Below are 18806 nucleotides of genomic sequence, written 5' to 3'. Positions count from 1 at the left end.
TATATCCATTAAGCTAGTGTATATCATGCACCTAGAATCTCATAAAACATCCTGGGAGCAGACCTAGGTGGTTCAAAAATGTTTATGGAGGGCTTCCCTGGTGGCGCAGTGGTTGGGAGTCCGCCTGCCGATGCAGGGGATGCGGGTTTGTGCCCCGGTCCGGGAAGATCCCACATGCCGCGGAGCGGCTGGGCCCGTGAGCCATGGCCGCTGGGCCTGCGCGTCCGGAGCCTGTGCTCCGCCCCGGGAGAGGCCCCAACAGTGAGAGGCCCGTGTACCACAAAAAAATAAATAAATAAAAATAAAAAGGATGTTCTCTTCTGGGAACAGAACATCCTTATAAAAAAAAAAAAATGTTTATGGAAAACATACTGTTTATTTCAACTTGTACATCCAACAAGGCCTGCTAGTTTTTTCTCTGGTTCTTTCACACTCTCTTTCACACTCCCATTTGGTGGGTTAAAGAACAGGAAAAAAAAAATAGGTAACTTACCCAAATTATACCACCTGAATAAGTGAGTAAAAAGTACAAAAAATGGGGGCTTCCCTGGTGGCACAGTGGTTGAGAGTCCGCCTGCCGATGCAGGGGACACGGGTTCATGCCCCGGTCTGGGAAGATCCCACATGCCACGGGGCGGCTGGGCCCGTGAGCCATGGCCGCTCAGCCTGCACATCCGGAGCCTGTGCTCCACAACGGGAGAGACCACAACAGTGAAAGGCCCCCATACCGCAAAAAAAAAAAGTACAAAAAATGAGCTCATCACTGAATTATCACACTTTTGGTTACTCCATATTTTCAATTAAGGCATCAAAACAAATGTTGGTGGATGACAGGGGAGCAGAGCTCTCAACTTCAGAAATCTTAGTTATGATAGAAGAAATCCCCTATCACTCAATTTGGTAGTCAGAATTTAAAGATGGTACTTTTCATGCTACCAAATTAGGTCCACAGAATGCCAAGAAGTCAAAAAACCTTTGTCAGTGTTTTGCCCCTAATGTCTCCAGACTGTAGCGTGAAGCAAGGATTCCTGGGTTCGAGTTCTGATTGCTCCATAAACAAGTTCTTACCTGTGACAATGTGACAATTCACTTTCTCGCCATGGGTCTCAGTTTCCTCAACTATCAAACTACAGATTGACCTGTGATTTCTATGACCCCACGCAGCGATGAATCAATGGCTTTATAAATAATCTGTTCCTATCTTTGAATTGTGGGATAATTCTGTTGAATCAGGTTTAAAGGTAGCTGGGGAAAAGACTCAGTCTTAGAAAAAGTCAGAGTTGAAACAGAAATAGAGCATTCAGCAATAACTGAAGCCTGGCCCAAGATGGAACATTTTTCTCGGGAAGGAAGTAGAAGAATCGATTTGGTAAGGTTGGACACTTGGTGACTCACCCATGACGTATGGGTATGAGGGGGCTCCCTTTGGATCTCAAACTGACTTTCTCCCTAGAAGAGTTTGTTGGTATCATCTGGGAGAGACTGAAACTCTCATGGGAGTAGACATGGAGCAATTCTGTAGAGGGGTGTGCTAAGAAAATCGAAGACAGTGGTTCTACCATTTTAGATTCAAAAGATAAAGGTGAAGCTCTTTACCTCAGAAACTAATTTTCTCCATTCCATTTCTTCTCTGCCACCCTTCCCCTCTGCCCTCTTCCTTTGGGGTCATCTTCCAACAGATGAGTGTATCCTTCGAGCAAGTGAGGTTGAACCTGCAGGTGAGCGCTCCAGGACAGCCCTGTTCATCACCTCCTCTGTTATGCTGGCGCTTCTGCTCGGGGCAGCTGTGATCATCTGGAGGAAATCTCGGGGCAGAGTCAGGCCCACAGAAAAGGCCGGCTATGCAAAGCTGGCTGACCCTAGCCAGTCTTACTCCTCCTACAAGAGCAGTCATCGCGAGAGCACCAGCTTTGAAGAGGATCAGGTGATTGAGTACAGGGACCGGGAGTATGATGAGGACGATGAGGATGACATTGTCTACATGGGCCAAGATGGCACCGTCTACCGGAAATTTAAGTATGGGCTGCTGGATGACGATGATGAAGATGAACTGGAATACGATGATGAGAGCTACTCCTACCAGCAAACAGAGGTCACCTCCTTCTCCCCCAGCCCATCCTACTCACCGGCAAGCGTGTGAGCGTTACAGTGTTGGATTTTATCCCGACACACCAGGGTGACGTGAGGGTGTTTGTGTTTGTCTTTTTAACCACGAGTCCAACTAGAGTATATAAGAATGCTGAAATATTTTGTTCTTCTTTTGGATGGCTAAACTCAATTAACCATAATCGTTCAACCATAATTGAGGAACAAGGATAAAATACAGAATGATTTTCCTCAAAACAATATGTCAAGACACAAAACACAGGAGGTAAAAAAAGTGAGATCTGTGCAAACTGTTTTATGTGATTTAAAAAAAAATTGAAATGAACCTATAGAAATTCTGTTTCTCAGCTGGATTGTGGAGATATCTGCTGCCTTCTTGATTTCTGATATTTCTGTAAATGATTTTGGGGGATGGGGAGACAAAGGAATTGTTTGTCTTAGGGGATTTTTCTCCCCTTTTAGTTCTCTTTGGGTGGAGATTTGTTCTATAAGGGGCAACTAAGGAAGGTTCTCCTCCTCATGTCATTTATACCAATTATTCCAGATCACCCCTAAGCAGAAGAGGCCACCTCTCTTGAGGCTGGTCATGACCTATTTATAGACATGAGGGAAGACACGGGAAGTAGCATCATAGGCAAGGAATCAGGCCGTGGTTCCTTTGCAGTAATCCATAGTCATGATGAGTCTAGAGCAAGCTCAGCCAGGAGATAGGCAGGAGCATCCCAGGAGGAAAGAAATCACTAAGTTTCCAAGAATGTCAGCCTTACACCCTCAGGATTTTTCTAAGAGCATTTCTGGTTGGAAACATCAGCTAAAACATCAAGTAATAAAAGAAAAATGTCAATGTTAACCTAACGTAAAAAGAGATAAAATGACAAAAACTTCAGACACTCTTAAAAAAAGACTTTAGCTACTAAATTAAAGAGCTTTTATCAACAGCCCATCACAGAACTGTGGACTCTCCATAGAAAAAGTTAGGATGAAATTCCCAACATCCTGCTCACCAGCTTAATCCGGCTGCTGACCAGCCTTCCAACACTCATCTCTGTGATCTTTGTTTCTAGACATCCTAGGCCTCCCTTTTCCCACCCTCCTGTCAAGTACACTCTTGGATTTGTGCACCCTGGACACTTTTTCTGCAGACAATACAAAGAAGGGCTCTTGCTAAGTGAAATTATATAAGCAGGGTTTTGTGGATTTCCTTGTAAAAACAGAAGTGATAGGCAGTTCTGGGAGTGGACCACCAGAAGGTGACATTTTCAGATAATGATGATAATCCCACAAACGTATTGCACGCTATGTACCAGGTACCGAGCTAAATAACTCCTTTAAAAGACTCACCCCACTTAATACCACTGTAACTTCATGAGGTTGGTACCATTATTACTCTTTTTTATTTTTTTATAGGAAACCCAAGGCTTACAGAATGTTAACTAGCCCAAGGTCACAGAAAACTAATCAGGATTCAAGAAAAAAGGATGACTCTAGAGTGTGTGTTCTTAATAACTATTCTCCACTGACACAGGAAATCTCTGTAAAGAAGTCTTCAGTTTACTGAAGTCCTCAGTGTTTCTTTAGGGGAAAGCTCTTAAAACAAAGTTGGCGAATCTTCTCTCGAAAGAGCCAGATAGTAAATACTTTTAGGCTTTGCACAACCATCAACTCTGCCATTGTGGCCTGAGTGCAGCCAATCCACAACAAATGGGTGGGCTGTGCTCCAAGAAAACTTTATTTATGGACACTGAAATTTGGATTTAAGATAATTTTCACATATCATAAAATATTATTCTTCTTTTGATTTTTTTTCCTTCAATCACTTAAAAATGTAAAAACCATTCTTGGCTCAAGGCAGTACAGAAACAGGTGATGGGTCAGATTTGGCCAAGAGACTGTAATTTGCTGACCTTGTCTTAAAAGAAATTCTTAAGAGACCATGTGTATCACACATACAAATGATATGCTTCCAAAAATTCTGATCATTTAAAATCACCTCTTCAAAATCTATCTGAAGCTTTTATGGTTCCATTTTCAATTCTTAGAAACAAATAAAAATCCATGTAAGATACCCATCTTATCAATGGAAGAATTCCTCATCTTTTGTTGTGTAATTGGAGTGTAGCCTATGGAAATAAGTGATTTTGTTTATACTGTGTTGTTCATCTTCCCTGATAATTCTAAAGCTCTGATAGACTGAGTTTGACATTTCTTTGTGTAGCCTGGAAATCGTTTTCCAAGAAAAATCTGTGTTTATGATACACAGTTAAAGATTAAATGAGGTCAAGATGACCTTGAATACTAAGAAAAATTGTGTTGTTACTCTATGTAATCCTGAAAAGAAGGCTCATGCTGTATATGGGTGGTTTGACATCTTTCCTTCTTTGTTCTTAGTTAGGCCACTTTATTCGCAGACTTCTGAATATTCTGCTAACAACTGCCTAAATAGATAAATATGTAGTTGGAAAACAAAGTCACTTTTTGGTTTTCTGTTTGCGAACATCTTGGAAATATTGAGAATCCTTGCAGGCTGGAAATACACCAAGAGGCTGGGCAGGAGCTTGGAAGGCTCTAGCTCATAGAAAGTAATTTTAAAATTGAAAACTGGGACTTCCCTGGAGGTCCAGTGGTTAAGACTTCGCCTTCCAGTGTAGGGGGTGCAGGTTCAATCCCTGGTCGGGGAGCTAAGATCCCATATGCCTCGGGGCCAAAAAACCAAAACATAAAGCAGAAGCAATATTGTAACAAATCGAATAAAGACTTTAAAAATGGTCCACATCAAAAAAAAATTGAAAATAAAATTAAATCAAGACCAGATAATGCCATAGGGACTTATTAATGAACTACTTCTGAGCACTTTTTATGTGATTATTATGCTTTGTCAAGAATACAAAGCAATAAAAGACTGCTTTTCTTCCCCTCCCTTTTATCTTTCTACCTCCAATGACTAAGCTAGTCATATCAATTACACACTTTCTTCTTAAAAAATCAATCCAATCGTTTATCAGCCCCATCATCACTGGCTCAACGGGGCTATTAGTCTCTCTCATCTGGACGTTTACTTTACTACTTCCTCCTGACTCATTGCTAAGCTTCCGTCTCTTTCTCCCAATTTATCTACCCTGCTATCATAGGTCATTTCTAAGGTCTATAGGATCATCACATTCAGGGCTCCCCATCACCTACATTGATTACAACATTCAAAATTTTGCAAGATATGGCCACTGCCTTTGTCTCCAATCTTACTATGCACCGATTCCTGACCCCTCCTCATTTCCCAGCTTCTCTACTTACACTCAACAGTACTGAATTGCTTCTAAGTTCTCCAGGATAATATCTTGTTATCTCATGTCCTTTGGCACACATTGTCCACTCTCCTTGGACTATTTTCCCCTACCCCCAACTTGACCTGGAAAATTTCTTACCGTTCTTTAAAATCATGTTTCCTCATAACCTCTCCTGGGAGGTCTTCCCTGACCTTGAAGAAGGTTAATCACTTTCTCACCTCTCCGCTACCTAGATACTATGCGTGTATAGCTTTTCACATCACACTGTTGTCACTGTTTGATTATACATCTATTTCCACTAAGAGACTGGGTACTTCTTGAGGCAGCTACCATTTCCTTTCCAGAACCTACCACAGTGCCCAACGCTAGGTAAATAATCAAGAAATATTGATGGAATTGAATGTTAAGAAGACAGGATTCACCAATATGAAGTAATTAGACAATGATACAGACCATACGTTGTATTATGCAGTCCATTCCTATTTGGTCTTGAATATAAATGATAAGGGGGTGGGGTGCAGGTGATGGTGTCAGTTAAACATGAGAAGTATGAGATAACCACAAATTAGGGCATGTTAGGGGTGGCTTCATGGGAAAAGGACTCATGCTTGGACTTGATTTTAAAAAGAAAAGAGGATGTAGAAGGTATCCCTCAGGAAGGTGCTGGAGTTAACAAGTTGTTAACTTGATAATTGTAAGAATATTAACTCACTAAGTGTGTATTAAGAAATTTTCCACATTCCAGGCACTGTTTTGGAAACAACAGTGAGCGGAATCAATCAGATCTCGGGCCTTAAGGAACTTGCAGTCTAGTTGGGGAGAAAAAAAATGACAACACAACTACCACTTTTGATGCCTTCTACTCGCCAGCCACAGTCTTAGGCCCTTTTCTCATATGACGTCATTTAATCCTTACTACACAAATGCAGCAGAATAGGACTGTGATCCCTCTTTACAAATGAGGAAATGGAGGCTCGGGGAGGACACTCAAAGTGCCATCAGTCAGGGTGTGAGTGTTCCAACTGGGATGTGAATCTAGGACTTCAGTCCATCTTCCTTCTGCTGTACCACCCTGCTTCTAAGCTATAAAAAAGAACCTGGCCTTTGTCAGTAATCCCTGGATCTCATCTGGGGATGGATTCGTTTTAGCGCTATGGAATTTGCTATAATGAATCATCAGAAGGTGATGCTAAGGAAGCACCTATGGGATCCTGCAGTACGGGCGCATAATCTCACCTAGAGGCACAGCGTTGAGGGGCAATGAGGAAAGAAAGAATTCTAGGTAATTGTGCATGTTAACTGTAGATAAGCCAACCTATTAAAAAGCATTCATGAGAAAATAAAGTTTAAAAAGCTAAAAAGTACGCATGAGATTCTACCATATAAAAGAAAAAAATTTTAAGAAGTTAAGAATTTCCAAATAGGGAATCAGAAGTAGCATCAAATGGGGATAGAAGACTGCTATTTAGAAAAACTGAAGATACAGACTTCAGGTGCTTGATACGTACATTTAACATTGGAATAGAGCTTTCAAGATCTGTTCAGAGTTAAGGAGGCCTACTTCAGAGCTCGTGAAAAAAAACTGCCCAGTGTACTACCCAACTGAAGAATTAAGTTCAGATGCCATTAGAGTAGCCTGAATTTGACACTGAAATGTAAGAATTGTAAATAGATTGTGTTTCAAAAAGAAATACATGAATTCTATCAACGCGTGCTTGGCACAGACTTTAGATGTAACTGATCACCACACATCAACAATATCTGATAATGAATAAACGAGATCAGAATTTGAAGATGTCTTTAGGGTTTCACTTTTAAAACCACCTATGTCTACCTTGCGCTGCTCTCAAACGTAGGCAAAAAAAAAAGTCATAAAGTGAAGAAAGATATGAGGAATGAAGTCTGTTTATTCACTTCTGTGGCCCTAGTGATCAACACACTACATGGTACAAAGGCCATTCGTTTATTTACAGGAACGAAAATCATTGCATGTGGGTGTCTTCTGAGCTAAGAGTAGAAGTCAGAACTAGGTCCCGTGGTCACATTTAGCTGTAAGGCAGGCTTGAAAACAAGTATTTGGTAAAAGGATATGAGATTATCATGAAGGGTTTAGCACAATCATGACTAATCTTCTGGGGCTTTGCCACCCAGAATAAAAGGTTTCCCTCATCCAGAAAGAGGAGGGTAGGACAGGATAGCTGTTAGATAGCCTGACGGAAAGGCCTCTCACTCTAAGAAAGTGTTCATCGATAAGAACTGATCCTAGGCTTCAAGGAAAGTGATATAAGCCTTATTAAACTATTAAATGAAAAAAATATATGTTTGTAAAACAGAGAATTATAACTAATACAACAGCAGAGCCAGACTGAGGTCAGAAGGATTATCGTCCCTCTAATTTATCGTTTTCAGTGAAGGCACTTTGGTGGCTACGAGTGTGATTCTGGACCTGATAAGCTGACCCTTGAACAATATGCGTTTGAATTACACAGGTCCACTTACAAGCAGGTGTTTTTCAATAGTAAATACTACACTACTACCTGATTGGTTGAACACCCGGATGCGGAGGAACCGCAGATCCGGAGGGCCAACTATAAACTGTATCCAGATTAACCCTCAGTGTTATTTAGGGGTCAACTATCAATTCTGCTGTATCCTTTAGGCTGCTTTTAGTTATAAATGATAGAAAAGTCAACCCAAACTGGCTTAAATACAAAAGGAATTTATCAGGTCACCTAATCAAAAAGTCTAGGGCTAGGGCATAAAATCAGGTATTGCTGGAAATGGGGCTCAAACCATGGCATCACGTATGGGTTTCTCTCCATCTCTTGCCTGTCTTTTGCTATAATGGCTCCATCCTCCCTGGAGATCTCCCTCACGCTGACAGGATGATGGCGCTGACAGGATGATGGCATGCAGTGCCAGACTTAGAATTCTCATGGGTCCACGTCCAGTAGGAAAAAGGCCCTACCTCTGACCCACATCTCAGAAAACACTTATGTGGTATCTCATTGGCTCAGAAAAGACATTTGCCAGTTTCCAGGTGTAAATACTCCCACTGTGGCCAATTTCAAGCTTCAAATGTGATGTCAATTAATGTGCAGTTGGAAGAAATGTAAAGGGAACCATTACATAGTATTTCTATCACACAAATACGTTAGACGTCAATAACCTCAAGAACACAGCTAATATTAAAACGTAAAACGCAAAATCAGTTTTGCTTGTTACCTGTGTTTTTAATATAACTTCTTTAGTAGAAAGTCTTATAACCTAATTTTTAAATAACAGCTGTGTCTAACAACTGCTTCACAAGAGTCCTGACAAATTAACAGCTGGGTTTCATAAGCTGGGACAAGCCAACTTCAACAAACCACCCTTCCACTCTTTTTTAGGTAGAAGAAGCTTTTCCTCTGTGATTGTTTTCTTTCTCTCAATAACAAATATCCAGAATTTCCTGTCTTTTATTTTCCACAAGTTCCCCCACTCCAATGTTCTCAGAAGACAACAAAATAATAATAAAACGATTGTTATTATGCTCATTTCCACCAGCAATCAAAGAAAAACAAATTTAGTCAATAATGTCTTAGCGGACTTCCCTGGTGGCACAGTGGTTAAAATCCACCCGCCAATGCAGGGGACACGGGTTCGAGCCCTGGTCCGGGAAGATCCCACATGCCGTGGAGCAAGTAAGCCCACGCGCCACAACTACTGAGCCTGCACTCTAGAGCACGCAAACCACAACTACTGAAGCCCGCGTGCCTGGAGCCCGTGCTCCGCAACAAGAGAAGCCACGGCAATGAGAAGCCCGCGCACCGCAATGAAGAGTAGCCCCCATTCGCCGCAACTAGAGAAAGCCCGCGTGCAACAACAAAGTCCCAGTGCGGCCAAAAATAAATAAATTAATTAAATAATAATAATGTCTTAGCACACTAAGACATCAAGAACACTAAGACTCTTAATTATAGCACACAATTCTGGAGTTCTATCTACTGCCACCTGTAGTGACATCGACAATTTCATGTATTACTTGGTATAGGGTAAGCGAATGTAATCATTTTTTATTACTGCATAACAAACTGCTACCAATTTAGCATCTTAAATTGCATTCATTTATTACCTCATAATTTTATAAGTCAGAGGTCCAGGTAGGCTTGACTGGGTTCTCTGCTTAGGGTCTAACACGGTCAAAATCAAGGTGTCAACCAGGCTGGCTCTTACCTGGAGGCTCTGGAAAAGAATTGTTTTCCCAGGTATTCAGGTTGCTGACAGAATCCAGTTTCGTGTGGCTGTAGCACTGAGGTTCCTGCTTTCTTTTCTGGGTGTTAAGTCCGGGGCCACTCAGCTCCTAGGGGCCACTCTCTGGTGGTGTGCATGCCCTCCCCCAGCGCCCTCCTTCAAAGTCAACATCCATGCATTGAATCCTTCTCATGCTCTGAATCTTTCTGATGGTCCCTCTTGCTACCAGCTGGAGAAAACGTTGCATTTAAAAGGCTCCTGTGATTGGTGTGATTACATTAGGCCCACCTGGAGAATCTCCCTTTGGCTATAGTGTAACAATCACAGGCATGATATCTCATCATATACAAGGTCCTGGGGATTAGAGTGAGAAATCTTGAGGGGTTATTTTAGGATACTATAACCAATAAAACTCTTTTGGAAATCAGTTTAGCAAAATATGTCGAGTCATTTCAATGTGTGTTCTAGCTGAATTCACCAGTTCCTTGCTAGGAAATATTATAAACAGAACCAAAGCAATAAAAAAAAAATCATTGCTGTTTATAATTTAAAACTACAACACTCTAAAAGTAAGTTTACAAAGACTATACAAAATACGCTACAATAGTTACATATAATAAGATATAAAAGTTTATGTATACTACCATTTCATGTGTACTTCTGAAATTAAAAATCTATGTGGATTATGCAAGCTGAACTGTAAAAAGAAAAGATAAACAACATTACCTGCCCCCGAAGAGCTTAATACTGGGGTGGGAAAACAAATATGTGTACAAATAACTACAAAACGAGGGAGAATGTAAGCAGTGCAATAATTTGGGGGGAAAAAAACCAATAAAACCATTGGAACACAGAGACCGTTAGACAAAACAAATCGATGCATCTACATACCTTTTGGGGGAGAAATGTTGAGGGAGATATTTAGGAGAATAAAAGGATCTGCAGAGCTCAGTAACAGTGGACGGTAAGTCTCTATCTCGACTTTCCTATGGCCTGTAAAATGACAAGCACTTTTCACATAAACTTGAAATCACAGGTCAATTTCAGCTGTAAGTAATAAAGAATATTAGTCCTCCAGCCAACCTGGGCCCCCTGAAGTTAGTAGAGGGAAAGTAAACGTATAGCAAGCAGCCAATGTCTTGGGTGGACCCTACCTTCTCTCCCTGCATCATTTCCCCTTTCCTGTGTTCTTGTTTCTCAAGTCACCAATGAACCTAAGAAATGGGAAAGCTCCACAAACGTCAAAAGACATTGGCTCAGTGCCAGCTTGACAAACTATGGCCTCACTTCAGTTTCAATAGTTACATCTCATTCTGTCCATTCACAAACTATCCCTAAGTATAAAGCTCTTTAAAAAAAAAAAAATCTTGCTGGGTGATGCCCTGATTAGATTCACCATTCCTGTATTCAGTTTTATAAAGATGGTTTGGCATGACAGAAATATCATGAATTTAAGGGTTAAAGATTCCTGAGATGAAATTTCAGTCCTGACCGTTTCTTGTGTGGAATCTTCGGCAAGTTACTAAACTTCTCTACTATGTGTAGGAAACTTGAACTCCAGACCTCCCAAGGTTGCTGTGAGAACAAAAGAGATCACTTATGCAATGCGCTGGGTATAAAGAAGGGGCTCCAAAGGCGCTAGCTACCCATCCCCCCACCCCCTCCCACCACTTCCTTTCATATTGTTTCAGCAGCAGTGAAAGCTTCTTAATAGTCTTCCCGCCCATGAATCTTGAAAGGATCTGTGAAGTAAGATTGTGATGGAGAGAAAAGTAGACTTCTCACCCTTTGCACTTAATCTGGAAGCAAAGACACACCCACTCAGAACTTGTTGACAAGGCTTCTTCTCATCAAAGCAAATACGTTTGAATGAGTAGCTTTAAGTAACTAGATCATTAAACTGGCTTTTCTTCCTTGATTTCTCAACAGATAGAGAAAAACAGAAGATTGTTTTTTCAGAAACCTGAACAGTGATTTCCTCCAAAACCAGGAGAAAATAAAACTCATCCTTCACTGAAGTTACATGTTTTGGTTAAATTCAGTTATATTCCATAACTGACCAAGTGCTTGACCTCTAAGGAAAACTGTTTCTCTCCCCACAGCTTTCCACTCTCTAAAAAGCAACTACTGTTCCCCCCCACAAGCAGAAGTTTCTTAATAGAAATCCTATTTATACCCTGACTGTCCAAAAGAATCCATGCTTCTACAGTAAAGCCCCCCTCTCTTCCCAAGTCTTGAAAAACTCAAATGTTAAGGCTTTGGCTCCGAAGCTACGGGGGATCTTAGCAGTGTGATGAGAACATCTGAAAAGGAAGGATGACAGCAACCCAGTGCTTCTCTAGGTCCCTTTCACTTTGAAGCCATATACAAAAACCCTTAGGATACAGGATTGGAACATGGCCTGAGAAGAGAGTCAGGAAAGTGGGCCCATCTGAACTGTCGACGTGAAAACTCAGGGAGGCCCCCTTTGCCTCCTTTGGCCTTAAATGGCTGAGCTGAGGACCGTGATACAGGTGTCGTGCTTCTGCACTCAGCCAAGCAGCAGCAGCCTGGATTTCAGACGTCAGATTGGAAAGGGAGCTGTGAAACAGGACAGGCAGAGGCAGGAAATTAGCAAGTCAGACAACTAGGTGGAAGCAAGTAAAAACCACAGTCTGGGTGCTGCAAGATGGCCAAAAGATGGTACTTGGTCTGGGTTCCAGACAGTCTCAGGCCGGCAGCCTTATAAAGGTGGCTTGAGCAGTATTTTCAGTATTGATCTGTTCCTGGAACAAAGGAACACAGAAACCTAATCAAACTGCTAATCAAGAAGTGACTGGGCAAAGATAGAATCCTCGATAAAGGAGTTTTCAGCCGGACTTTGTGATACTTATCCCTGGGCTATAAAGGGATCGTGAGGGATCTTCGTGACTCTTGCTCCAGGATTACCCAAGAACAATGTCTCTTCTCTCTCCCTCTCTCTTGGCCTGGGATTGGAATTTTTATTCCCCATGATCCCTTTGGCCAAACTCCATGCTGAGGCCTTTACTGCCTTTGTTAACTTGCTTTGCAGCACAGCTGTATAACATCTGGATAATTTCTCTGTCCTGTTTTTCTGTTGATTTTCACTTTTAAGGAGCTGTTTGCTGTTTGCCTGTCAAATCAATTTCATCCCTTGTAGGTGGATTCCTGTTGGCCTTAAATAGACTTGCCTCCTAACAGTTGCTTGTGAGGATTAAAGGAGATAATGCATGTGAAAAGTCTGTGGTAAACCCTAAGGTGTCACACCAATGTTATTTCCCCACTCACCTGTAGTCCATCCTAAGAAGGCATGCCGCTTATACTGTGGAAACTGGGAGAAAGCAAACAATATTCTCAGGCCAACCATCTGGGTGTGGTTTCTCAGAAAACTAATTGGGTCAGTCAGAGGCAGCTACATAATTTGTAGAGTCCAGCATAAAAATTACAAAAGAATTTCAAGATGGTGGCAGTAGAGCATTGAAAACTTAGCCTGGGGCCCTTCTAAGAATCAGGTCCTGTGCGACTGCCCAGAGAGCACAGCCATGAAGCTAAACATGACTTCAGTATATTCAGAACAACGTGAGGCTTGCAAAATGCCTCCACTACTGCATCTACCTCCACCCGCAAATGGGTCAAAGAATTTAGATACAAAAGGTGGTAGGTAGCTTTGGGGCAAAGGGATAAGAAGCTCTTTAAGTTCTACAAAACATGTGGATATAAGGAAAACACTGAAGAAGATGTCAAGATATGGAAGAGGAAGAATTTCTTTTCAGAATAAAAAGCTTAGGGACTTCCCGGGTAGTCCAGTGGTTAAGACTCCAGGCTTCTAATGCAGGGGGTGCGAGTTTGACCCCTGGTCGGGGAATTAAGATCCCACAAGCCACGGGGGGCGTATCCAAAAAAAAAAAAGAAGAAGAAAAGAAAAGAATAAAAAGCTTAACTGAAAGACAAGTGGTCTTCAAGTCAGGATATCTTCGTTTCCATCTAAGCTCTCTGAGACACTGGCCAAGTCACTGGAGATGATGTCAGGGGCTGTGCTTTATATGCTGTAAACTTGTAAATTGTGCAACAATTAAAGCATAAACTTTACTGTTGCCATTTTAAGGGTAGTTCTTAACCTTTTTAGAAAAGACACACACACATTCTGATTGGGTCCCCATCCTATGTGCAGCTGTATATGCCCTCCAAGGCAACAGGTCGGGAGGGCTTTATGTTCTCCCAAATCAGCCTCTCTTTTTTTCCCTTCTCTAGTTTCCACTGCCTCTGGGCTAAAAAGGAAAACAAACCACCCTGTCAATTTGTTAATTTTATGTGTAACCTGCGTGGCCACCTTTGCCCTGCTCTTTAAAGGGCAGAAGGGGCGGGAAGAAGGGCTGGACATCTTCACCCAGCCTGACCTTCCTTGGGTTGTGACATCAGAGCTCTGTTTACATGGCTGAAGGACTGGGAGTTTTGGAATGGAGGGAGGGGACCACATGGATGATTCAGGAGGCTACACCACCTCCCTGCTCTTATTTTCCTGCTGGCTTGTCAGCTGCTCTGAGCAGCAGAGAGATGAAATCTGTAAAGTTCTTCTCTGTCATTTGGCGCCATCTGTTTCCTTTCTTATTCCTTTCCTGAAAACTTGTTTTCAACAAACAATAAAATAGACAACAGAGGATGTCTACAAGAACAAATTCATCTTTCCTCAAGTGTAGATTTGCGGCATCTGCAGAAAAGTCTCCTGTGCTGCTGTTCTCTCCTCCACATCTTGAAGGTACTGGAAAAAAATGAAGGGACGTGATGCTCCCTTATTTACTGCATCTGGGTGAGGTAGACAGTTCATGATTCCTGACATAGAAATGTGTTCAACACATATTTATTATGGACCGAAAATATACCAGGTACCTCATGGGGCTGATGGAGATCAAGTCAAATAAATCGGAGGTTCTTTGGGAGACTGTTTGTTCCTCAAATGTTATCTTATTCTACTTTGTATCCTTAACGCACTACAGAGGGCTAAAACACAGTAATTGCTCCATAAATATCTGTGGAACGCCAGCTGAACAACACTAGACTCTCTGCATCTGGGAAAGTTTGCTGTGTCCTTACAGTCACAATGTTATCTTTGGCCAGGGGATGAAATAACCACTTTACAGCAATAATTAGCATTTATCAAGTATCGATACATACCGTTTCTCAAATACTATGAGAACCACTTCGCATGGATCAACTTATTTAATCCTTTTAACGACCCGATAACTATTATGATCCTTGTTTTACGGGTAAGACTCTAAGCCACAGAAAAGTATAAAATAACTTGCCCAAATCTGCATAGAAACTGACTCCACAGACCTTGTTTCTAATCTCCCAAACTACAGCTGCCTAATCCTTCCAGAACCAAGCACAAGAAGAGCAAATTAAAACAGGGGCTTTCGAACTTCTTTTGACTGTGATCCACAATTAAAAATAAAAAATTTATACCAACACCTCTATAAAACGAAAGGAAAAGTTTCATTACATTTTTTCCATCATATTCTAATTTAGTATTTTTTTTTGAAGCTTACTATCATCCATTAATTTGATTTCATAATGCATAGCTTAAAAAACTCTGGGTTAGGGCTTCCCTGGTGGCGCAGTGGTTGAGAGTCCGCCTGCCGACGCAGGGGACGCGGGTTCGTGCCCCGGTCCGGGAAGATCCCGCATGCCGCGGGGCGGCTGGGCCCGTGAGCCATGGCTGCTGAGCCTGAGCGTCCGGAGCCTGTGATCCGTGGCGGGAGGGGCCACAGCAGTGCGAGGCCCGCGTACCGCAAAACAAACAAACAAACAAAAAAAACACTCCAGCTAGTAGAGGCAAGAGTCAAGTAAAGGGTAAGCTGCCATGTCCTGCAAAAGCTGCTAATTGGTGGCCCTGGGGATTGTCCTCACTCACTACGCCACCATCCATAGCTCCCAGGGTCCCATATACACAACTCCTCCAGGGCTGGGAGGCTAAGCCTGAGTCTACTAAGATTGCTTCCCTCCTGTAATGGGTGAAGACCTGGATTCCACACTCAGCTCTGAAATTTTCTGCCAACACAGTTCAAGTCAGTCTGAGTTTACCTTTGACTTTCGGTTTCTTCATCTGAAGTGTAGTTAGAATAACATCTAGCAGGCTGTCTCAGACTTCTTGTGAGGAGCAATGAAGTGATGTGAATACAAATTGAATCTCCTACTGGTACGACCACTAAAATTTACCACTGGGAAGTATTCAATAGATGAAATGGAGAGAACGTAATCACTCCCATCTTGAATCTCTATAGTGAAACATGGGGACATACTCTTCTTTTGAATGTGTTCAATGTGTACCTAGTTATCTGTACTTGACTTTTAATACTGTATTCTTACAAAGAACATGATCTCCTTCGTGTAGTTAAGCTGTTTTGGTGATATTTCATATTAGCTATTCCTTTGCAAGACTGTCTAAAAAGGAATGAAGAAAATAAACTTTCAAAAGGGGCAGAGAATCCAAGATAACACTTCCTTCCGTCCTCTAAATCTTCAGAAAAGTACTCAAACTAAATCAGTAGGAAACAGCAGAGAACAGGTCTAGCTGGTCAGGCGAAGAGCCAGGGAAAATCCTGCTTTTGAAATATGGTAGAAATCTCAGGACATTATAGTATTACGGTTTGTCAGGTCCTGGAGATAGATTTGCAAACAAAACAAAACACTTCATTTGACAGAAATACAGTCATGGATGGGGAGCCTTTAATTCATTTGAAATACAAGTAAATCTGTAAGCAAAACAACTCCCTGGGCAACAGTAGAAAATATTTTGAAGCCTCAGAGAGGCCTAAAAGGACCCTGAGATTAACCTGGAATTCCTATGAGTGACTCATAAATAGTTAGAAGCAGGTATTTGTTTACATGGAGCCAAGCAGAACCCACAACCCAGAATCCTCTCGAAGCCCCAGAGAGAGTGACTCTTCTAGAATTTATATCCATCTGCTTCCAGAAAAGTGCTTGCAGTGCGTCTTTTATGTATACAAATGAAATTGTTGACATGGAAATAGAGGACGTGAACCCTGAGGGAGGAGGACGTAAGTAGGTTAACCAATCCAAGCCGAAGTTTAAGTATTTCTTAGCAATGGAGGCCTTCAATCAAACGTAGTCTTCACCAGACAGTTAAGAGTGCCGCCTTAAAGTAAGGAGGGTGGGAAGGGGCAGAGGTCCCCTTGCCTGCCCATTGCCCATGGCACTTCTATGAAGCTCTACAGCAGTTTGGAGAACATTTTGAAAATCGGGGTTCTAGGTGATTATAGCTACTGTGATTGAACATTAGCCCTGAGCTTCCAGCAAATCAAGATAAAAAGGAAGATACTATGGATCACTTTTTCTTCCTTCAGTAAAAGAAAACCAAAGGTTCTATCAGTCTCTCTGGAACATTCTAACTTACATAAGGAATGCTTTTTGGAGTGGTTGAAGGAGTGGATGGAGAGCATATACTCAGAAGATCATAATTTCCTTCAGAATTAGGTAATGGTAGTCTTTGTCTTTTTTTTTTTTTTTGTGAAAAATGAAGGGTTTTTTTTTTTTTTTTTTTTTTTTTTTTTTTTTTTTTTTTTTTTTAACGCCCAGCTTCGGAACCCCTTCCTTATGTTTAGGGAATTTATTTCCCACTGCATGAACTTTGATAGAAAACCTTCTCTCAAAGAAGCTGAAATAGCCAGGTACTCAATATTCCAGCCCCTCTTGCAGCTAACACATGGGCATGTGACCGAAGCTTGGCCAATCAGATGCTAATCATATAAGGATTCGTTTCCAGGGCAACAGGGCCAGCCAGCAGTGTGGAGGACATGGTTCTGCTGGCGTTTGATGGGAATTTGGGGCCTCCCTACTCAGCAGCAGTGGCACTGCCCTTGATGAACTAGCTCTGTACAGTCATTCTGGCTCTGGTTCGAGGTCCCCTTTGCTCAGAGTTCCCCTTTTCTCACCCAGTTTCCAGCTTTCCCGTCTATCCCCCGAGCAACCCATCATTCTTCCAGTAAATTCCTTTGTAGCCTAAATCAGCCAGAATCCATTTGTTACTTGCAAACAGATTCCCAGGCGAAATGGTAACTATGAGGCTTAGGTCTGCTGTGGGAGATACAAAAGATGATACAGTGCAGTTGTGTTCAACTTAAGAAAATTCAGCTATATAGGCTCGTTGGACAAGAGCATGAGAGAGAAAAGTAAGATTCTTTTATTTGCTCAGTTATCCTTGCTTGTTCAAACTCAACCAAGGCCCCTACTATCCCAGAATAAGGAGGCCATGGCCAAAATGCAAAGAGACACAGAAGAATTAAATCCTAGGTTTGAGTTACAAAAGACCCAGGTTTTAGCAATTGAAAGATAAGAAGTTTTCTGGGATTTCCCGGGCGGTCCAGTGGTTAAGACCTTGCGCTTCCACTGCAGGGGGCACAGGTTGGATCCCTGGTTGGGGAACTAAGATCCCACATGGCACACAGCCAAAAAAAAAAAGTTTCATGGGTCTTTTTGACTTCTGTATCTGCCTTTTGGCCATGCTTGCTGACTTTACAACCTAACCCCTTCCTAAGATGAGGCTCCACTATACACAGCAGTAGTGAGCACTCAAGACTCTCAACTATACAGGCACTGGCAACCACTCCTTTCCTACATACCCCTCAGCAGCTCTGCTCACCCTATTGTCCAGGGTAACCCAGGGAACTAGTGTTGGTTTACAGCATTGACCTTAAGAAATTCTATTAAGACAAATACCCTGGAGGCATTTCATATCTGGTTCCAAAGAGAAATATTACAAACATTTTATAGATGATGCCTTTGTATCTTCTTCACTCCCAGTTCAACTGCTCACACCTGTTTCCATTAGAGAGAGAGAAAAGAGGAGAAGAGAGGGGGGAAGACGGCGGTGGGGGGGGAGCATGAAAGAGAGGAAAAAGGAGAAGAGGAGAGGTAAGGAAGAGGTCACCTACTTTATTTCACATCAGGGTTCCTGTCTTAGTCTGTTCAGGCTGCTATAAAAAAAATACCATAGATTGCATGACTTAGAAGCAACAGAAATTTAGTTCTCACAGTTCTGGAGGCTGGAAGTCTGAGATCACAGAGTCAGCATGGTCCAGTTCTGCTGAGGGCCCTCTTCCAGGTTGCAAGACTGCCAACTTCTCATTATACCCTCAAGTAGTGGAAGGAAAGTGAGAGAGCTTGCTG

At 42.0% G+C, this 18806-nt stretch overlaps 1 protein-coding gene across 1 annotated transcript in view; it reads left to right on the top strand.

The window, feature by feature from the left end:
- Positions 1-4529, top strand: part of PCSK5 (proprotein convertase subtilisin/kexin type 5) — a 442496-nt gene extending 437967 nt beyond the window's left edge. Inside the window, exon 37 of the mRNA XM_024738976.1 lies at positions 1680-4529. Coding sequence (XP_024594744.1) covers positions 1680-2140 — 461 coding nt within the window. The 3' untranslated portion in view covers positions 2141-4529. The remainder of the gene's footprint in view (positions 1-1679) is intronic.
- Positions 4530-18806: the final 14277 nt, after the last annotated feature.

The sequence above is a fragment of the Neophocaena asiaeorientalis genome, unplaced genomic scaffold (assembly GCF_003031525.2).
Source record: "Neophocaena asiaeorientalis asiaeorientalis breed wild unplaced genomic scaffold, Neophocaena_asiaeorientalis_V1.1 scaffold249, whole genome shotgun sequence".
NCBI classification, from domain to species: Eukaryota; Metazoa; Chordata; class Mammalia; order Artiodactyla; family Phocoenidae; genus Neophocaena; species Neophocaena asiaeorientalis.
The sequence above is the reverse complement of the archived record's forward strand: the minus strand, read 5'-3'. Positions and strand labels throughout refer to the sequence as shown.